General features: G+C 42.8%; 2 protein-coding genes across 4 annotated transcripts in view; one reads left to right on the forward strand and one right to left on the reverse strand.

Moving 5' to 3' along the window:
- Positions 1–4,158: 4,158 nt before the first annotated feature.
- TAF1A (TATA-box binding protein associated factor, RNA polymerase I subunit A) lies at positions 4,159–16,321 on the reverse strand. 2 transcript variants are annotated; one of them, XM_054630489.2, is made up of 10 exons: positions 15,983–16,320; positions 14,318–14,487; positions 13,377–13,490; positions 12,215–12,413; positions 11,374–11,504; positions 9,698–9,856; positions 8,564–8,630; positions 7,323–7,443; positions 6,089–6,249; positions 4,159–4,909 (listed from the first exon to the last, which is right to left on the reverse strand). In XM_054630489.2, the coding sequence occupies exons 1-10, from the start codon at positions 16,113–16,115 to the stop codon at positions 4,767–4,769; spliced, it is 1,398 nt and encodes a 465-aa protein (XP_054486464.1). In that variant the 5' UTR covers positions 16,116–16,320; the 3' UTR covers positions 4,159–4,766. The 2 variants fall into 2 exon arrangements, with proteins under 2 accessions (XP_054486464.1, XP_077032055.1); XM_077175940.1 differs by lacking the exon at positions 9,698–9,856 and having other exon boundaries at positions 15,983–16,321.
- A 3,346-nt stretch (positions 16,322–19,667) lies between these two features.
- MIA3 (MIA SH3 domain ER export factor 3) overlaps positions 19,668–21,042 on the forward strand; it is a 28,013-nt gene continuing 26,638 nt past the window's right edge. For both annotated transcript variants that reach the window (XM_054630260.2, XM_077175941.1), the window contains exons 1-2: positions 19,668–19,868; positions 20,548–20,681. In XM_054630260.2, the coding sequence (XP_054486235.2) occupies positions 19,712–19,868; positions 20,548–20,681 (291 nt within the window). In that variant the 5' untranslated portion in view covers positions 19,668–19,711. The remainder of the gene's footprint in view (positions 19,869–20,547; positions 20,682–21,042) is intronic.

Here is a 21,042-nt window from a genome sequence, read left to right on the forward strand (position 1 = left end):
GTGCTCTTCCATAAGCAGCACAAGATAATTTTGATCACAGCCACATGGAAAGGGAGTTACTTCTTTCATGCATGATAAAAAAAAAATCCTCACAGAAGCTCTGCCCACAGGAAGGGGAGGAAAATTGATAGGAAAACCAAATCTAGAGCACAGAATTCAAAGCCAAAGATGACCATTCCAATCCACTAAGAGTTATCACATTCAAAGTACAACACACAGGCTTGAAAACACAGTACATAGAGATTTCTCTGTGGATTTGTAATTTGCTGGTTTGTCTCAGGTCCAAGTACTGTGGTGTCAGGAAACAGCAAGTTTCTTGCAGGACATGGAAGAGCGATGCTTGGCACAGTTACACAAAAGCTGTGACTCAGCTCTTGTACTTGCTGACTGCAGCATTATGGTTCTAGCACCTGGAGAGGACATTATCCCCCAGAGCAATCCTGCTTCCAGAGGTCACAGGAGAAAGCTGGGAGCACCAAAACGGATTAGCAGATTTTTCAGACATCGAGTTCCTCTTTATTCTCTCACTCTCCTTATCCCCACTCCAATCTCTGATGCTTTGTTCCACATTTCTTCCTCAGTAGAGTCTCAGCTGCTGCAAGGCACACACATCTCTCACAGGAAGCTGAGGGAACAAAAGGAAATTACATGGGAGCTCTCACCAAGTACCAGGGCTTCCAGCATTCAGCTTTTATACTTGGGTTCATGCTAAAATCTCCTGTGCATACTCACAAAGGAACACAGGCAGATAATGGAAGGGGGAAGCCCAAGTAATACCCTGCTGGGATGCTCTCAGCACAGGAGAGTCATCAGCCTATCAAAGTCCATCTTTGCAAGTTCAGGGGAGCAGAGGGGCACAATAGCAGGCAAGAAGCCAAATGAAAGACTTCAGTGAAGGGACACCTTGTGTCTGGAAGGGAAGAGACACCTGGTTGCCTGCCAGGGCTGTCCCAAGACAGCTTTAGGCCCATGTCCAGGCATGAACTCCAATGAGATGGACACTGGGAGCAAGTCTGGATCATCTCTCTCACCTAAGGAGGAGTTGCTTCCCAGGGCTGAGGGACACCTTATGGGATGCTGGGGAAGAACATTTTGAAACTTCACAATCTAAATTAAAATAGTCCAAACCCAGTTGAAAATCTCCAACACAACCCACTTATTACCAGATATCATATATGAGCTTGCTACCAAGCCCTGGGATCAACTGACAGGGGCTTCTCCCAGTCAGATCTCTTATGAAGCTACAGGTGGTGACCTCTGAAGTGATCGGGACTCAGCCATAGCCTGGCACAGAGCAAAGGAGACAGACAGCAAAAAGCTGGTACGGTGTTCAGAGCCAAATTATCAGGCATAATAGCCAGAATTATTAGGCATAAAAGCCTGGAGTAATACAGTCTGAGAGCTGGGAACGGCATAAAAGCTGGAACGGTGTAAAAACCAGACTTTCGATGAAAAACCAGGACTCACTGGTCAGATAGTGGTAAAAACCCCCTCAGCAGTTAGCAAAGAGTGCTTCGAGGGTTTAAAAATCTGTTTTGTGGACTAAAATCACAACTGAGACCATGGGAGCTTAGGTATGAGAACCAGAAAACTCCATTATGAAGGTACTGATTTTCTGCTTTCAATAAAGAGGGATTATTTCCATGGGGAGTGGGGGAACCTCGGCAGATGCCGGCATTATCCAGGGAGCCGGCAGGATGGATTGCGAAATCCAACCACGTAGAGAGATGGCAGCCACCACAGTCCCGGCTTCTCCGGGATGCCGTGAGCCCTCCCCAGACTGCAGTAATCATTATGCAGTCACTTCGGGCTACCATGCCGCCCTGCTCTGGGAGAACAGACTACGTGGTGGATAATTCTGCCCCCCCCCCCCCCCCCCCCCCCGCCCCTCCGAGGGCTGCCGTGCCATGCGGCCGCTCCGACCCCTCCCGGGAGCAGGAGAAGCCCCGCGGCCATCACTCCGCACCAGGCGGTCGATGGGGCCAGCCAGGCAGCACCCGCTGCATCCAGCGGACGTCACGGCGCGGGGGCTCCGCCCCTGATACAGCTGTGGAACAGAGCCAGGTTGTGTGGCGCCTGGCCCCACCGCCCCACCTCCTGAGGGAATGGACCTGCCCCTGCTCCAGCCTCCGTGGAACACAGCCACACCTCGGGAGGGAGCAGCTCCCCCAACGAGCCTGCCTCCAAAGAAGGCCGCAGAATTCAGAAGCAAAGCGTGGGAGAAGCCTTTGAAAAGGTGCCGCTCGGAAAAAGGCAGTGCAGAGAGACAGGCGGGAGTGTGGCAATGCAGGGGCAGAGACGGTCAAGTCTGTCCGAAGAGATGGAGTTGGACACACGGGTTGCAGGTCTCACAGCAGCTGAAGTCAAGACACACTGTCACCCAGACAAGTGAGAAGCCAGCAGCTGCTAGCAAATGGATGGTGAAGAGGCAGTCACCAAGTTTCCTTCCTTACAAGCATTACAACCATATTACCTCCAGATAAATTGAGGTTTTCATGTAACAAAAACTCTAATAAAGACACTGAAAGGTTGTCATACAAAAGTTATTATAAGGTACAACTGTTTGTAAAAATATACATTAGAACTCATGGTACAATATTCATTATGGGTGTTTGCATTTGTTAGAACCAAAATTAACAAGCCCATGATCAGTAAGGTGTTATATTAGGGAAGCATTAGTGTGTGTATTATTATTTTTTTAATACTCCTACTAATTATTGTCACAGTATTTCAAGAAGGATGGCTGAGACCCAGGGGCTGTCCACTGAGATACCCATAGCAAAATTAATTTATCATAGGCAAATTTCAGTTGCAAAGTTCTTCAACTGATGTTTTGCCACTTGCCATCATTCTAAAAAATTCAAAGTCAATAATTAAATCACTAGTAAAATTTCTAACAAGGCAGGAAGAGAGTACTGCTTACACTGAAATTCATGTTAAAAAATTTTCGTTTTGTTTTGCACTGGATATTAATACAAACTTGTTTTTATGCAAGGAATCTCTCCCAACCAAGTCATTGGCCTGATCAACCTATGAACCTGGCTGATAAAGATTCTGTGCAAAAAGGCTAACTCTTTTTCTTTTGAGACAGGCATAGAGGCTTTGTCCAGAATAGCCCTCCAGAAGTTTGCTCATAATGAGAAAGCGACCTTTCAGCAACCCCCTACCTTATTAATGCTGTTAAGAAATGCATGCTTTATTTCTATTTCTACTTATTATACAAATAAAAAAGTGGAAAAAAGGTTGGGGAGAAGGTATACCTCCCCTTTTTGAGTTTTGGGTGGTGTCATGTTCTTATGTTTTATAATAAGTCATGTAACAGTACAATATTCCTAAAAAATCCAAGGTAAAGGACACTGGACAGCATTCTGAAGTCTCTTCAACAGAACCATGGATTACAAATGACTACCTACCGCATAGACAGTCAATATAAGGACTTGAATTGTTTACTAAGTATTTTCCTGTTTACAACTGTTTTTCTGTTTACAGATTGTTTTCTAGGTGTTGGGTTCTTCAAGAGATAAATGGGTTACAGGTTGTCTTTAATGTAAGGGTTAAATGGGTTAAAGGTTAAATGGGTTTTGGTTTTTATAAGTTGTAACATATAAGCATTGTGCCTGTGGCCTGAGTTCTCCCCCAATGCATTCTGAACAGAAATGCTGCAGCTTCCATGCAAATTTGGCCATGCTGTTGCTGTTTTGTTTGTAAAGGGCCTTTGCAGATGAGTAACAGAAAACAAATTACAGAATGTATTAAACAAAGATGGGTGATATGTTACCAGATGTCACATATGAGCTTGCTACCAAGTCCCAGGATTAACTGACAAAGGGCTTCTCCCAGTCAGATCTCTTATGAAGCCGCAAGCATTTCACTGGCCAGATCCTGAGGGGACACGGAGTTCAGACCAATGAGAATATCCAGACCGGGTCTTTTAAAAGTCTTTATAAAGGCTAGCCTGGGAAAATAAACTTCCTCTGTGCCACATGAACATTGAACATCGGGGGTGAGTCATGTCTCTGTCTCCTTGCCCCTCGCCCCCCATGTGCAACCTAACACCCCCTGACTATTACACAGTGAGGAAGTAGCATTCTTAGGGAGTCAGAAGTAAACGAGCACTAGGGTTGGGAATGATGAGTAATTGCCTTTAACAAAACACAGTTACAGCAAGTATTTCATTTAATGTTTAAGATACGTTGTCTTAAGGCACTTCTCACAAGACCCATGTGAACCCAGACCAAAATCCCAGAGGGAGGTTCAAGCACTTCACCCTCCAGAATTCTACAGATACGGCATTAAAACAGAAGTAGTATTTGGAAGCCATTTTGTTGTTGTTTTCAAGGAAACTGGAATTCTGATTTGTGATAACACATAAACATTTGCTTTCCAAACACAGCAATACTGCTTATTTCAACTCATGGGCATGACTGCAAAAAAAAGTCTCTTGCAGGAGATAGAGAATTTCTCAGTATTTCTGTGCCTCTGCTCTTTTAAGATGTATTTGAAATCAACACTGTTTGCATTTCACACAAATATTAGAGTAACATTACAGAAATTCTTTTTGTAATTCTTTCTTCAGATATTATCACTTGATTTATATATTCTTTTTATTATAAAATAAATACCAACCAAAGTGGTTTTACATAAATATATTAAAAAAAAGTCTAGTACTGAGTCAATACAGTCTGCCTAAAGGTTTTGCAGTACGACCAACACAAAAGTCAGTTTTACAGAGAGGAAAAAGTACCAAGAACCTTAGGGACACCTCATCAAGGCTGAACAGAGGAATCTGGAGGACCAGATATTCTCAGGTAGACAGGATTGTGCCTAGTCACAAACTTCTTCAGCATCCGAAACCTTTTCACCCGAGTTTTGCAGCCTTGGTGTGATACATATTTGAAGTATTTGCAATCTAAGGAAGGAAAAAAAACAACACTAAGTTACACCATGATGCAAGCAAATACAAAATGCTTTCATTGTTTAAATAATATGCAAACAGCTAAGAAACTTTTCGGTAATTAAAGGTATTAAAATCCAAGACATGCTCATTACAGACGTAACTGCAGCATTAAATAATCTATCCTCACTTAGCCCAGCAAACATTCTACATGTATCTAAATGCCTGTTATCTTGCACAATACTGTTTTCTCTTTCATTTTTGTTCTGCAAATTAGATCAGAAAGTAAAATTTCAAGAGTGTAAAGCAGCACTGATATCATACATTAATTTATTACCCTAGATAATGAAAACAGAAGCTCACATTGAGTCAGTAAGTACTGAAACTTCATTCAAGAATATCTGAACTAGAATGCTTCTATTTGCCATCTGGAAATAAAAAGGAGATATCTGATCCTACTGAAAGCAAAACAAAAAATATCCAAAGAGCTTCCAACATGAAGCTCTGTTTGTTCTATGAGAAGTTGTTCTATGAAGTGCAGAAGAAAAAGTTATAGAAAAGCTAACAATCAACATGTTGCCCATCAACGAGAAGTTCAAACCAGTCTACAAGCCATTGTCTCCACACCATATTCCCATTCTCAATTTAGCAGCTGATTCTTGGCCTGATCCTCCCCTTGTTTTGGCAGCATTTCAAATAATGCTACTAAAGAGGTAATGATATTCACCTTCTTACCAAACTGATCATGTTTTTCATACAGACTCTCCCTCCTCTTTCCTGCATTACAACATACCCATAGTCCTTAATGACCAGCTGACATCCAGTATTGCTGAGACACTGCCCAGGCTGGCATCTAGGAAGCAAACTGCCTGCAGTCCTCACAGTATTCCCAAGGAGAGTATTGTGCATTTTTGGAGTTATAGTTTGAAGGTCAAACAAGACAAATAGTATTGTGGCTGCTCAACAAAGCTAGATAAAACTGAATTCTAAACCACAATAAGACCAGCTGCCTCACTGTTTAAATATCAAACTAACTTAAATACCTTTCATGTTCAGCTTCAAAGACAAGAATCTTTTTTAAAAGAAAGAAACTGTATTTCTTCCAGGCAGCAGATCAGCTGCATCCCATGTCATTAGGGCTAGAACTAGACATTATTTCTGTTCCATGAAGTGAAAAGAAAGAAAAAATTATACCCTTTCCCAGTAGGATTCCAGCCACCAGAGCTTTTTCATATGAAAGGCTTTTATTTTCCTGCCAATTCCTTTTTGCCAAGTAACGGCTAAAATGGAAGTCTGGCCACCAGTCCTTCCTGGAGTTCCACTCTTGCTTGATCCAGTCAAGATGCTTCTCGGAGCTGGAAAAAGGATAAACAAATTACAGAAGAGGTTAAAATGTAATGGAAAGATTATTAGGAGACAGTGAATGTTACAATCAGCTTGCTACAAATCTCCTAAATTGCCAACATAGACACATTGACTTTATACCAAAACAGTAACACAAGCATTTTTATATAAAACTAACAATTCTTTTTTAATCCCTGGCAACACTTGTGAGGCTGGAAGTGAACTCTAGCAGTTTTATTAAGCCTTGGCAATAGCACAGATTATGGTTTGAAATTAAGCAAGCCTTTCACTTGTCTGCCAGTTTGCCAATAGTAATATGGAAGTTTCTCCAGTTTTGTCAACAAATGAGTAGTATGAAGGGGTTGCTTCGTCCTTAGGAAAGGTTTGGGTTACTCCAGGCATACTCAAAGATTAACTCATCCCCAACAGTTATTACTGTTAGGCAATAATGCTCTTAAACCAAGCATTTCAGCAACACAAACTCCTTCCAGTCCCTCAAGGGAACCTGCAAGAAACACAAAGAGGGAGTTTTTGCAAGGGAAGGTAGAGACAGGACAAGGAGGAACAGCTTTAAACTGGAAAAGCACAGGTTTAGATTAAATGTTAGGAAGAAATTTCTCACTTTGATGGTGAGGCCCTGGGTCTTTTTTGCCCAATACAGTATTTGGTGAGTGGTCTCTTCCTGTCCTTCTCTCAAACCATGAATACTTATATTTTCTCTCCCCATGCAGTTGCAGAGTGGAGGGATAGAGCAGCTTTGGTGGGTGCCTGGCATCCAGCCATGATCAGCCCACTACACTGCTCTAGTGGGAGGTGTCCCTGTCCATGGAAGGGGGGCTGGAACAAGGTGATCTTTCAGATCCCTTCCTACCCAAACTATTCAAGGATTCTATAAAACCATCTACAAAGGGGAAGTGACATTCCCATACAGTGATCAAACTGCCCAGTATTTCAAGATACTCTGAAGTTGTGTATGAAAGGTAAAAATGAAGGCAAAGTTAGAGCACAGAGGGTCACTGTGTTCACTGCCCAAAGGTGGAGACTTGACACATTTGTTTCAACACATTGCATCAGAGCTACTTACATTACAATTTGTTTCACCTGTCTTGCCAAACAGCTCCATGCTTTTGCATTTTCTTTCCAGCCAGCATAATCCAAGGCTGCAAAAATAACTTCTAGGCCCAGCTGACGCTTTTTTCTTTTCTCTGGAAAAAGATGAGGCTGATTAATGAATTACACAGATCAGGATGAACTCATTAGTAAGGCACAAGTGAAATACAGTTCTCCACTCTTCCCCCCCCCCCCCCCCCCCACCACTACTTTAAACATAAGTTATGTTTATTGGTATAAATTTCTTTAAAAACTCCAGGTTGTTCTCATTAGTTATGAAAAGTTGGCAAATGTGTCTCACATGAACTGAAAAAGGGAGGTTTCAGACAAAAGGACTCCTTTTCCCCCTCCCAAAGAAGAATCAGGGTTTGAGTTGGAGAAAACCTTAAAAATCATCAAGTTACAACCCCCTGCCATGGGCAGGGACACTTTCCACTAGAGCAGGTTGCTCAGAGCTGCAGCCATCCTGGCCTTGAACACTTCCAGGTATGGGGCATCCACAGCTTCCCTGGGCAACCTGTGCCAGTGCCTCACCATCCTGACAATCAAGAATTTATTCCCAAAATCTCTTCTAAACCTCCCCCTGTCAGTTTGAAGCCATTAACCCTCATCATATCAGAAGAGTGAACCATCTTTATTCATGTGTACATTTCACCAATCTGTTGACCTGCTGAGACATACCAAGATACAAGAAGACAGACAGCTTGGAATACAATTGATCAGCATGGAAAAAAAAATAGTCTTCAGATTAGAAGACTTTTCTACCAGCTTGAAGATAATGCTCCCTTAAAGAGAAGGAAAATTTTGTTGTTTGATCATTAACAATGAACTAAAGAATAGATACATTCCAAGAAAGAAAAGAATAAATAAAATAGAGATTCCAAAAATGGAATTAAGACCTTGAAATTTGAGTAGGGCACCTAAAAAAAAATTAAGTTGTTTTTGAGGTTCTCCCTGTGCCTTACAACTGCTTGCTTTGCTCAGCCTTTAAAATAAAAAAAAAGGCATTTGGTAACACAAGTTTGTAAATGACTGCTTATACATCCATCTTAAGAGGTTATGGTGATTGATTGAAAAGATGGCATTTGAGTTGGTTTTATGGGACTGTTTCTTAAGAAACAAAACTAATTTCAAAAGCAGAAAGAAGGCTGTAGGATAATCCAGAATAGTTTTCTGAAATTACCATAAATGAAATGAACAAAGGTAAAGACTTACTTGATTTTTGAAGCATGGTATTAAAATCTATCATTAGTTCATGAGAAGGAACAATATCATGCAAGATCTAAAAAATAAAAGATAAAACCCAGATAGGTTATTTTAATGTGAAAACTTTTGAAGACTTTTACCTGACAAAGAAAAGCACAGGCTTCAGAGCTTTGGGTGTTTTAGTTCAGAAAATTAAGCAATTCTGGTACTTTGGTGCTTTGATATAAAGAATGGATCTCTAGGTCCTTCTTGCACATTTGTGACACTGCTCTGTGACACCACAGATGAAATACCTTGATGGCTGCTGACAAACACTGCTTGTGGCAAATACAACATTCTGAAGGAGCAGCCCAAATCCATATCCAGTGTCCCCTTTTTTGAAGGCAAAATGTAATTTTCTCCCTAGGACAGTTCTAGCTCCCCTGTGCATTGGGTCAGTTTCTGGACTTACCAAATCATTTCTATGATTTATCTCTGTTTTCCAAGAGACTCACGTCTAAAGCTACTGCTAAAATGCAGAAGAGAATTTCATGCAAATCTGCTACAGTTTCAAAGTCTAAAACAAACAAAACAGCCTTACAAAGCTGTTTTTAAACAACACTTGCACTAACAAGAGCACATTAGTGCCATCAAGTGGCAAAGCATGGTTTGCAAGGAGTACCGAGGGCAAGGAAAGCAGGAATTAAAAAGCTTAACCCAACAAGGTCTTGTCTGCCAACAACCAGCAGATATTAACTTTTAGCTTTAATGCACAGCTCATTAAAAACAAGCAAAGAAACTAATTGCTAGATAGGATCAATAGGTGAAAGAGAAGGCATTAATGATTTGTACACATTGTAAAGATCAAACTGTAAGAGAAATCAATGCATGCTATGCACAAGTCTGCTGATACAGACTTCTGGAACCATGTGAACATGTTCTCTGAGCTTACTTACCACCTTTAAGTGATAGGATGTACCAGTCAAAGGCAAAACAAGAACTGGAATTCAAGGACAGTTAAGGATTCTGCTCCCTCCCACTAACTTCCCTCTAACCCTCTACTTCCCACAAAGAATACAATAGGATAAATAACGTTACAGAGCTCAAGCAAGCTGTCAGACCACCCCTGACTGACACAGACTGTATCTCCTAGGGGATACCTACCTTCAGTGCAGATATGAGGGATTTCTTTGATTCACCCTGCCTCTTGAGGAACTGATAGAGGTAGACATGGGCATTTGGGTTAGCAGGGAACTTTGAGTTGTAGGCATATTCATTTAACACTTGGCGGGCCTCATTGTGCTCTCCATAGAACTCCAGCAACTGGAAGTTAAGTCTGTCATTAGTTTGTCAGATACAGGGAACCAAACTCTTACAATTAATTCTGGACTGCCACAGAGCCATCCAGTAGCACAGTCTGTATATAAGAGTGCAGCGTATTAGCTAATGCATATTAGATAATTACATACCGGCCCATCTTAATTTTACTTGCTACTCTCAGGACAGAGAGACAAGAATTCACACACAGAAGCTACTCTGGGAGAAAATGCCTTAACACCTACTTAATTGTCAAAGGATTATCATCCCTTGCTCACTGGAAAGAGATGCTGAAGGCACCTGCCATATCTCTAGAGACAGAACTTGGCAGATGCCAGCACCAAGGAAAATTCTTAAAACGTCCTAGATTGCCAAGCAATGTGTATTCTATTTGCCAGGTGTTAGAGGTGTGGCAGTTATACTTCTGTTAATTAGGCAGTTGTCCTTATCTCTTCCACAACCCATCCTCCCTGCAGAGAGATATCATCTGTTAATGGGCCATTGACTGTCACTGCATGACTGATAAAATTACAGCATCCCATTGTGAGATGCTCCGCCCAGAGGGAGGAGCCAAGCATTCCTAACTAGATATAATCTGAGATTCTGAGACAGCAGAACAGCCTTTCCACTGGATTACCAGAGGAACAGCTGCCTCTTCCACTTCCAATCTTCAGAAGACTACACCCTGCTACAGGATCACTGCTCCAACAGAACCATATGTGCTACTCCAGGACTGCAGCCACAATTCCAACTGGACTGCTACCAACACCCGGACCCACAGGGTGTCAGGTTGTACTCTCACTCTGTCAGTGTTGTTTTGATTTACCACATTGTTTATTTTATTTTTATTTTCTTCCCCAATAAAGAACTGTTATTCCAGCTCCCGTATCTTTGCCTGAAAACACCCTTTAATTTCAAATTTATAACAATTCGGAGAGAGGGAGTTTACACTTTCCATTTCAGAGGAGGCTCTTGCCTTCCTTAGAAGACTCCTGTCTTTCCAAACCAAGACACATGCTTAGAGAAGTCAGAGCTTATCAGTGTTCACAAAAAGTAAAAGATCTCTTTAAAATTACTAATTCTTGGTTACAAATCCTAAACAGGTATTTAAAAACCCAAACCAGAACAGAGAAGGGCTGCATATTTGGCATCTCTAACATTTCATCTATCCAGAGAAAACAGTGCCCTGCCAAAAATCCAAGTGTTTTCAGGAATTTGAACTAAAGCAGCTATGCTCCAATTTTTGCAGCCCCACAAAAACAAAACATGTAAGCTGTCTGTCTACTTCTTTTTCTTGACAATGAACAGATAAAAGTTCTTTTTGTACTGTGCTCAGGCTCTGCAGCTCTACCAGGCGTATGCTGTGCTCTACATTCAAAGCCCGTGATGTGCACATACAAATGTGTTGCTTTTGAAATACTTTGTTTTCACTCACACACACAGAAAATAATCTGCATATGGGCATCTTAATGAAAATTAGACAGGGAAACATAAAAGAAAGCCATCTGTAAACATGCCCTTACATCCACATAGCATTTCACAAAGACATCCCAGACTCCAGGTATTTTAATAATCTCCTTCAAGTTCACTGCTGCCTTCCGGAAGTAACCGTGCATTTCCTGCTCAACAGCCAAGTCTGCAAATCCATCCTCACCTACCAAAACACAAAGGAAGGTCACAAAGTTATTAACTCTGCCAAGCACAGGGATCTTGAAGTGCTGCACCTTAGGGATGATCACATTTTGCTGAGCAAGGACTTCAGCCAGAGAGCTTTTAAGAAAAGACTCCTCAGTATTGAAACAAGACATTTTCACTGATCCACATTCAAATTGATAATCAATTTCAACTTATGGAGCACAATGAGTAGGATGCCAAGAGAAGATGCTACCCGCACAAGGTCCATAAGCCAAATTCAACATCTGGTTTTCAGAGAAACAGAGATCTAGTGCAAGTGATAAAACACTGCCAGTAGGTATAGATAGAACCAGATGTGACACATGTAGCAACTTCCACATCTTTAAGGAAACTGAAATTCAAACACAAGTGTTGAGGGTTTTGCTGTCACTCAACATTCCAGCAGCAATCATGCACTTGCACACCTATTAAACCACTGCTTTAAGGGAATGCATTCCTTTGATCATTATTTTAGGTGATGTTGGCTGGACGTGGGGAGAAAGAGTTTCAGAACAGCATTTCAGGGCACTTCAGAAAGTGCTATTTTGGCACTACCATCACTGCTGATATAGAATTCTGTACGAGCCACATCATCACACACTGAAGTCTGGTAAAGGAAAAGGCATCGTTGCAAACCATGGCATCTGCATGAGCAAGCTGAAGCTACAGCTCAATCTAAAAAGCACTTACCATGCTCTAACAGGATTTTCTTCTGCTTAGACCAGCTACAGTAGTCCAAGAGTCCCCTGTAAGCCTGAATCAGCTTAATTTCCTTATCCTGAATGGCTGTTTGCTCTCCAAACCTCCAGCTTTCTGCCAGGGACAGGTTCTGGTATGCTTCATCTATTTGCCCATTACAGAGGAGATGGAAGACATGCTCCAAGCAGACCTACAACCCAAACAGTCCAAAACACAGCATTCCACACTCAAATGTAGAGACTCTAAGCAATACAGCAAAGTTCTACACACATGTGCAGAGAAAGAGGAGACTTGCTGACATGCATAAAAAATATTGCCAAGACACATAATGAAGAATTTAAATTATTTCTGTTGTCTCAAAAACCTGCTTGTCTTTAACATGTGCTGTTCCTATTTTAAAAGATCTAAAAATTACCTGAGGAAACCCAGCTGGGCTGCATTTGCTTACTTTTCAGAGCACCTGAAAGAGGAATGCCCTTCCACCCTACCATGTTGATTGGGCATCATAAGATAAAAGCCTAAACCTTCAGTTAGCTCCAGAAAACCCTTGTATGGAACTTCTTTTGAAGACCTTTAAAAACAGAATAAAAGACAGAAGCACCATCTCAAGTGCACAACAGCCAAGGAAACCAACAATATAGGTTTGAATGAGCCACCAGAGGGAAAAAACCCATTAACCCCCCCCCCCAGCTGTGTGACACAGGTGTGCACAACATACAGTTTTATAATCAGATTAGCTACTCAAAAAGTGAGAGGGTAATGAGGCAAAATTTAAGTACAAATGTTTAGTCAGCAGCACAGTGATCAAATTAAAGACTGAAAATAAAACTTGGCAGGTAATTACCTGTATTTACATGTCATTGGGACATGTATGAAAATGAATTTGACTGGTTCAAATTCAAAGATTAAAGGATTTTTAAGCACTCCTAAGGACTGAGAACATACATCTGTGATCAAACATACAGACCAAATGAGATAAGGTTAGGTATAAAATGACCTCCAAATATCATGCAATTGGTAATTCAAATGTTGGGTTTGAGTTTTATTGACACTAATGTCAGTAATACATTTCAAAAGAGATCTGGAAATTAATATTCAAGTAAGTGTTCAGATAACTGTGAAAAATCATCAGGGCTGCTTTAAGTACACTCACCTTCAAGTACCTTTTTACTCCTAAAGTTTTCATCTGTTCCATGAAACAGTTGAACTCTTTCATCCTGCTTTGGGAATGATGCCACAAAATTTCAGTTCCTATTCTCCAAATCATCTGTTAACAGGGAGAAAGAAAATCAAAACCAACCTTAGTACAAAAATGGCAACAGACATCACATATAGTCTTACTAAACTTATAGTTACTGTAGGACATGAAAAATGTACATTTGAGCTGCAAACAAAAAATACTACAAAGCATTATCTACTCCTATAGTAACCTACCTACTTGTCCAGTAGGACTTTTAGAGTCATTCAGTGGTTCAGAATTGCTCATTATAAATGCAGCACTCAAGAAGAGTTTATGAAAACTGCATGCCAGAGGGTTCCTCCTCCCCTCACTGAAAAGTTATGTTCTTTTTGGACATGACCCCACTAAGACACCAGGTATACGCAACTCTTTGAACTTAATAGCAAAGATTATTTCCAATTTGATGTAGCTCCCCAATTGCATGCACTTGTTTCCAAAGTCTGCAAGCTAGCCATACTCAAGTACTCCATTTATTTAAAACTCTGATCCTTTTCCTTCCACATGCTTCCATCTAAATATCTGCAAGGAGTTTTGCAGCTACTGGAAAAGCTGGTAACAACCTAAATAAGATACCAATTTGCAAAGAGATTCTGACTGACAACATGCCAGAACCAAACACATTTATTGCTTTCCCATTTCAGAGGACTACTTTGATTTTTCAGATACACTGCTGATAGAGTGAACTTATACCAAGCCAAGTCTTCTTCTGTTGTGACAAGGATCTATTAAAAAAAAAAAAAAATCAAGCCTGTGATTAGCTAATTAAGACAGATGTTGGTCCTGAAGTATATGGATGCTGCTTTGCAAGTATTTTTTCAACTGCAAAAGAACTCAGATAAGGAACATGGGCTTACCTCTGATGGACCTATGTGTTCTCTGGAATAGTCCTTCTCTAGTGACTCAACATAGCAGGTCAGGAACTCTGCAGCTCTTTTCCACTGCTTTTGGAGCAAGGCATCCTGAATGTAACTTAAACATGCTTCCTTGCTCTTCTTGAAGTTTAACTTGTATTCATTGGAAGATACTAAGTAAACAACAAAAAAACCCAAACAAACAAACAAAAAATAATCAACTGAGCCCACAGCAGTCACAGCCCTTATTCAGATAGCCACATGCTCTCCCTTTCAGAATCTTTCTTGTATGGACACTACAGAAAGTCATATTAAGCTCTGTGGTTTTGAAGATAAACAGGGAAGCAAGACTATGGGACAAGCTGGAAATGTGATATGGAATGACATTTTCCATAAGCAGCACATAGCTGTGCTTGAAATTTCCATTCACTTGAAACTGTGATTAGCCAATTATGTTACACTACTGCCCTACTAGAATCAGGGAGCCATAGTGCTTTGATAACTTCACAGTACATTTTGTCATATTTTGGGGACTGCTCTCTTCACTTATTAGTCATCACCCAAGTTTGCGATGCCACAGTGCTACCATATTTGCATGTACACAAACAAACAGACTGTTCCAGTACCAAAGGCTAAACAATTTCCACAAAGATAAACATAGACAACTATTCTCATTTGAGTACAAGGCTGCAAAGAGGCCTCTTGGTCTTTTTACATCAATAGTAGTTCAATTTATTCTGAAACCAGCATGAAACTGAAACTTCATTCCTATGAAGTGTGTTTAAAGCTCACAGCTGTATGACCCTACAACAATCCTCATCCAGAAAAAGTCACCTGCAAAGCACATGAAGAGCTCACCAAGACATCTCCTATCTGGATGCTGTAGGCAGAGGAATAACTCAAACAATGGCTAAGTCGGGTAATCACAGAACCATCAAAATTAGAAGGGACCTCTGGAGATTATTCAGTCCAACCAGCTGCCAAGGCAGAGTCACCTGGAGCAGGTGACACAGGAAGGTGTCCACGTGGGATGTGAAAAAGTCTCCAGAGAGGGAAGACTCCACAAACTCCATGGGCAGCTGTTCCAGTGCTCTGCCACCCTCAATGTAAAGATCTCCTTCATGCTGAGGTGAAACTTCTTGTGCTTTAGTTTATGGTCACTGCACTATGTCCTGCTGCTGCTCACCACTGAAAAGTCTGGAATCATCCCCTTAGCACTTCTCTTTGAGATATTTACATGCATTAATGAAATCCCCTCTCAGTCTTCTCCACACTAGAGGCCCAGCTCCCTCAGTCTCTCCTCATAAGAGATACTCCAGATCCCGAATCATCCTTCGTGCCCTCCGCTAGACTCTCTCCAGGAGCTCCATGTTTCTCCTGCCTTGAGGAGCCCAGAAATGGACACAACACTCCAGATGTGCCTCACCAGGGCTAAGTAAAGGGGCACGATCACCTCCCTCGACCTGCTGACACTGCTCTTCCCGATGATACCATGTGCCTTGCTGCCCGCAAGGGCATACCGCCGGCTCACAAAATAACTACGGTTATTTCAAACCTCTTTCCCGGCGCTAGCAGACGATTTAGCGGATAGAAGCTGAAACTCTGCCACCATTCCCAGGGCAGCACGAAGGCGTTCATAAAGAGAACGCACAAACGCTCCGCCCTTACCCGGCTGCGGCGGCAGGAAGGGCAGGTGCAGGAGCGGCTGCAAGACCGCCTGAGTGGCGGGGCTCCTCCTCCTTCTCTTCCCCCCCACTACCACCGCCGGTGCCTCCTTATAATCCTCCAGGAAGCTGTCCATGGCGCCGCGGACAGCCGGGCTCCGACCTTGCAGCTCAAGGGGGCGGGAGCCGCCGACCGAGCCGAACGCGGAGGCTCAGTCCGAGCCGGGCGGGCAGCGGCCGGGCCGCCCCCTCAGGCCGGCATCTCCCCGCATACAGCAGGGGCGGGAGATCCCGGCAGGCGCCGCGTCCCGGGAAGCGCGGGGCGTGAGCGGCCCCTGCGCGTGCGCGTCGAGGGGGGCGGGCGGGGCGGCCGCCGTGAGGGGAGGTGCCTCCGCAGCGTTTCCCTGCTTCCCTTTGCGTATGGGGAAATGCGGGATGCGGGCCGAAGGTAAAGGAGGAGGGATGAGATGGAGCACGAGGGGTAGCTGGGTGTGTGCAGGGGTGCAGCGGAGAGGTGTTTATTCCTCAATCAGAGCATGACTAGAACCGTGGCTAATGCGCTGGTTATTCCAAAGATAAATTAGCGAGCTCCTTCTGTCACTCTGTCCATTAGCTGTATTGCTACTTTCCTGTTCCTTTGTAACTCATAACGTTCTACAGAAGGAAGAGATTCCGAATTAAAATCCTGTGCATTGTAGAGCAATGATGTTGCCTGCGCTTCAGCTGGATTTTGGGAACTCGTCTGCCTTAGCCACAGTACCTGGTTTATACAAATCTGTGCTGGAACTTGTTTCTTTAAACCACTTTGGAACTGAGTTTGCCCTGGACTGTTTTGATGTGTATAAAGTCCAGTTTACCGCATAAGATCCCACAGAGTTGTTTTTTTTTTCAGAACTGTCCTGGCACGGGAGAGTGAGTAAATAATAAACTGGCTCAGATTAAAGGTTCCTGTGATGCAGTGTCTTGGTTCAGCTGTGATCAATAAGCAGTGTTGGAAATAGTGCAAGGCAGAACAGTTGTGTACAGCGTTGAAACACTTAAACCTCAATATCATATCTTAATATGATATTTAATAAATCAATGTGAGGAAAACAGAAGTCTCCCTTTGCTTTTTTTCTTTATTTTTAATCCTGTGTTCTTCCAATAAAGGTCAGCATTTCAGTTCGTAAGTATTGTTATTAATGGATAATTAACTTACTTGATTGATGACAATAAAATGTTATATAACACCACATCTTTATCAGTGCCATTTTCTTTGACTGTCCTTTATAATTTGTACCTTGTGTGAGTGCCTCTCTGATCACTGGTGTTCCCCAAGTTTGATGTCACTTCCTACAACACTCCTGATCTTGTGTTAGTTTAGTATTCAAATTTCAGAATCCAACTTAGCCCCCACTTTTTGGTAGAAGTTCTCATGTTTGCCCGCAAGAAAATTTACTTTTGGCTTGTTATTTTTATTTTTCTGTGTCATACATAAGTGAGTGTTTCCTGATCCTTAGATAAACTTGTCCAACTGATCTTTTCAATGGGTATCAGCTACTTTAGTAGATATTTTAGCACAGAAGAGATAGGATAACTGCTTTTTAAGAGTAGGTTAATGTTAGATACCTCATGTACAGTGGGACTACACTCATAGCTGAATACATATTTCCAAGACTGGGGCTGAAAACTTGAAGGAAATTTTGCCTGAAATATCTTAATTGAACTAAGTGAAATATTTTTATTTTCTTTCACACATTGAGGGAAGCTAGGTATGTTAATAAGTGGCTACCTTATTACCCTGAAGTATTTGAAATTGTAGGAAATACTTGACAGTTGCAGTGGTAAACTTGTGTATATATATCAACTGCAAGGTGCTCATTATTGTACAATAAAGGCAGTGACTTATACAAGAAGTATGTGATTTTGTTTTTCTTCACATTTCCCTTTCTTGCCCTTGTCTTTACAACCACAGACACCACTACCTTTTATCTTGGTCTTTTATAAAGATAAGCTTGATAAATTATATTGATGGAAAATAACCAAACAGCTCTTTCTTCATAAGAAATTGGACCTAATACTGTGAGCATTACACAACAGGAAATATTAATGTTGAGGAAAGAATGCTTATCTTTCACTCATACAATTACCCTAAAATGTGACTTGATTGAATTTGCTTCCATATTTTATGTGACAAACTTCTAGATTTTCTGAGTTAGGCTTTCCTAAGAGCTTTTAGCCAACATCAGTGATGGCAAATAGGTATCACCTCATTCTCTAAAGTGTGAAACACAAAAATGTCAACAAAATTGCAGGAGGGCGACAGCTGCTATACTGCACTAGGCCTGGAGAACACACATGAGCACTGGGTGAATGAATCATTGCATTCCTGTAGCATGTGGTTCCTGGGGATACACAGGACTGTAAGAAATGCCAGGGTGTCTGTGGGATGCTGGGCAAAGAGGTACCAACACCTGTTTCTACCTTGACACTTTTTCATAGTGTGATTAAAATATAAAACTGCTCTAGGTGGGGGCTGAAAATGAAACCCATATTTTTCAGTGAATTCACAGCAGTAACTAAGCCTGGATCTAAGGCCTTGTACAATGTGACTGTGGAAATGAGAGTCTGGAGCAAAAATCAATAGGCATGAAGATGCAAGAGGAACACATGCAATTAGCAACAGTAATTGCTAAGTCTTGAGATATAGCCTTTAAAAGGGCTCTTTAACAGCTCTTGGAAAAAACCCTCAGCTGCTTTGACAAGCATAAAAAAAAATTTTCCTTGACTATCAGTTCTGTGAGTGCCTATTCATGTTGGGAGCAGCTTCAGAATTTGCTCTGAAAAGTAGAAAAAAATACAAAAAATGTAGTCATTTGATTCACCAGCAAGAGGATTCCCTTATGTCACCTGTCCTTTCTTACCTGCATCTTTTATTCTTTTTGTCTACTCAGGCTACCGTGCTGAACAAATAACATGGGTCTGAAAAGGAAAAGGGAGGTTTTGTTCATCTGCATTGAGACTTCTGCTGTCATTTTGCCATTTTAGATCTCTAAGGCAATATTAAGGTGATGGATGTGAAGAAAAGGTAAATACTTGTAAGCAGCACATATTTCGGCTTGCAAACACTCAACACTTAAAATGTACCATTAAGTGGAAGCTGCAGCTACAGAAGGGCAAGGATAGGCCTGTCGGGGAATCCTGCGCTTTTGGCTGCTCGCTGTGAAACCCCGCACTTTCCCCAGTGGGATCACGGCTGAATGAGCTCCTCCGTCCGCTGCACCGCAGGTGTAACCTCAAACTGTCGGAGGTCACCAGGAGAGTGGCGGCTGCTTCTCCCCAGCAGAGATAAGAACTGCTCGGCGGGGCAGAAAGGAGAGCAGCCAAGTGCTTGTTCGGATGTGTCGTGTCCTTACAGGGCGGCAGCTACAACCTTTCTGTAGGTTCTTGCTACTCCTGCGATCCTCATCTAGAGAAACCCGCACAAATAAGGGGCAGGACCTTCCTTATTTTCTGGCCTGCGAAGCGGGAAAGGTAGCCGGACTCCTGCTCGGCGCAGCGGTCGGTGGTGCTGCCGCCTCCGGATCGGGATCCTGCCGCTGGCAGGGAGTGAGGGAGAGTCCGTGCGCTACCCTCCTCCCGCGGCGGGGCTGGGCTTGTCCCTCCCCCGCCACATCGCCCTCCCGCTGGCGCTGCTGACGTGTCTACTCCCTCCTTCCCAAGACGGCTCCCTCCCTCCGCGGCGCTCGCCGACATGGCTGCAGCCGCGCTGCCGGAGCCCCGGCTGCTGCTCGCCCTGCTGCTGCTGCTGCTGCCGCCGCCGCCTCCGAGCCCGCGCTGCGCCGCCGCCGCGCCCGACCTGGGCCGCCGCTTCGCCGAGCGCAAGCGCTGCGCCGACCTCGAGTGCAGCAGTGAGTGGGGGCGGCGGGCACGGCCCCGGCGAGGGAGTTGTGGGCGAAGATGCCTCCCGGAGGCTCTTCCCTAAGCTCCTTCCTTCCGCCGGCTCTGGCACGGAAACTGGGGGGAATCGGGGAAACGGGAACGCGACGCCCACGCGCGCCGTCCCTCTGTACTCGGCCAAGTTTTCAGATCCCCGCTGCTCCCTGTGTGGTTTTCTCCCCCGCCTGCAGAGCCCTCTCGTGATAAACCCGCTGTCTGGGTGTTCTCTGGGATAATTTCGGGACCGGTTCGCTGGGACACAGATGTCGTCTTTCTGATTTAACATTAATAATGAGCTTCATAGCTCACCCCTGACGTGTAGTTCTCCCGTGCTTTGTCAAACCCTTGTCTTGACTAGAATGCTTGCTTTACTTTTTTAGCTATAGCTTGCCTTTTTTTTTCTTTTTTTTTAGTTATAACTTGGCTTGTTTGTGTTAGTTATAGCTAAAAATTTCTTAGTTGTATTTTCAATTTAGTTGTATTTTTATTAATTTATTAGTTATACTTTCAATTTACTTTCTTATCTCTTGACCCAATCTAGAAAATAGCAAAGTGATGCATGCGAGGTCTTGTTTACTGCCAGTTAGCAAAGACACTTTTCATGTAAATTATTTTTAAAGTCATACTCTTCTCTTTGTTTTCTTTGGACAGTGTTAATGTGCCGAGGGAAGGCCATGCGGGATTTTAAAGGTCCGGATTGTCGCTTTGTAAATTTTAAGAAGGGAGAAGCAGTGTATGTATATTATAAACTAATAGGAGAATCCACTGAGCTTTGGGCTGGAAGCGTAAGTACTGTAGAGCATTTCTTCTGTTTGCTCTTCTTGGTAATCTGTTTTCATTTGTTTTGCCTTGTAAGAGAATGCTTGGAGTTTTGAACATGGCTAAGTAACACAGAGAATGCTGCTTTGTCATGAGGCCGGTGGGAAATAGGATGAGGTTTGATCAAACCTGAGTGCTGTGAAAAATGGGCAACTCTAATGTGTCTAAAAACTGTTAGAAAACTGCCTTTGTGTTGAAAACCTCCTATTGCATCACTGTCAGTGGTGGTGGCTACAGGGCCACCTGGAAGCTAAGCCTCCCTTCCCATTTAGGGAGGCTTAAGCCTGTGCTTGTGTTTTCCCATGACGTGGTCTCATCCTGCACTCT

Source organism: Agelaius phoeniceus, chromosome 3 (genome assembly GCF_051311805.1).
Source record: "Agelaius phoeniceus isolate bAgePho1 chromosome 3, bAgePho1.hap1, whole genome shotgun sequence".
In the NCBI taxonomy this organism is placed as follows: Eukaryota; Metazoa; Chordata; class Aves; order Passeriformes; family Icteridae; genus Agelaius; species Agelaius phoeniceus.

What these genes read in the sequence shown, in the direction of transcription:
- TAF1A (XM_054630489.2), bottom strand. Translation starts at nt 16,115, where the DNA reads ATGGACAGCTTCCTGGAGGATTATAAGGAGGCACCGGCGGTGGTAGTG. An exon ending in GAGTAAAAAGGTACTTGAAG is followed by an intron (nt 12,414 to 13,376) that starts GTGAGTGTACTT and finishes TTTGGGTTGTAG; the next exon opens with GTCTGCTTGGAGCATGTCTT. An exon ending in TTGTGAAATGCTATGTGGAT is followed by an intron (nt 9,857 to 11,373) that starts GTAAGGGCATGT and finishes CTTAACTTCCAG; the next exon opens with TTGCTGGAGTTCTATGGAGA.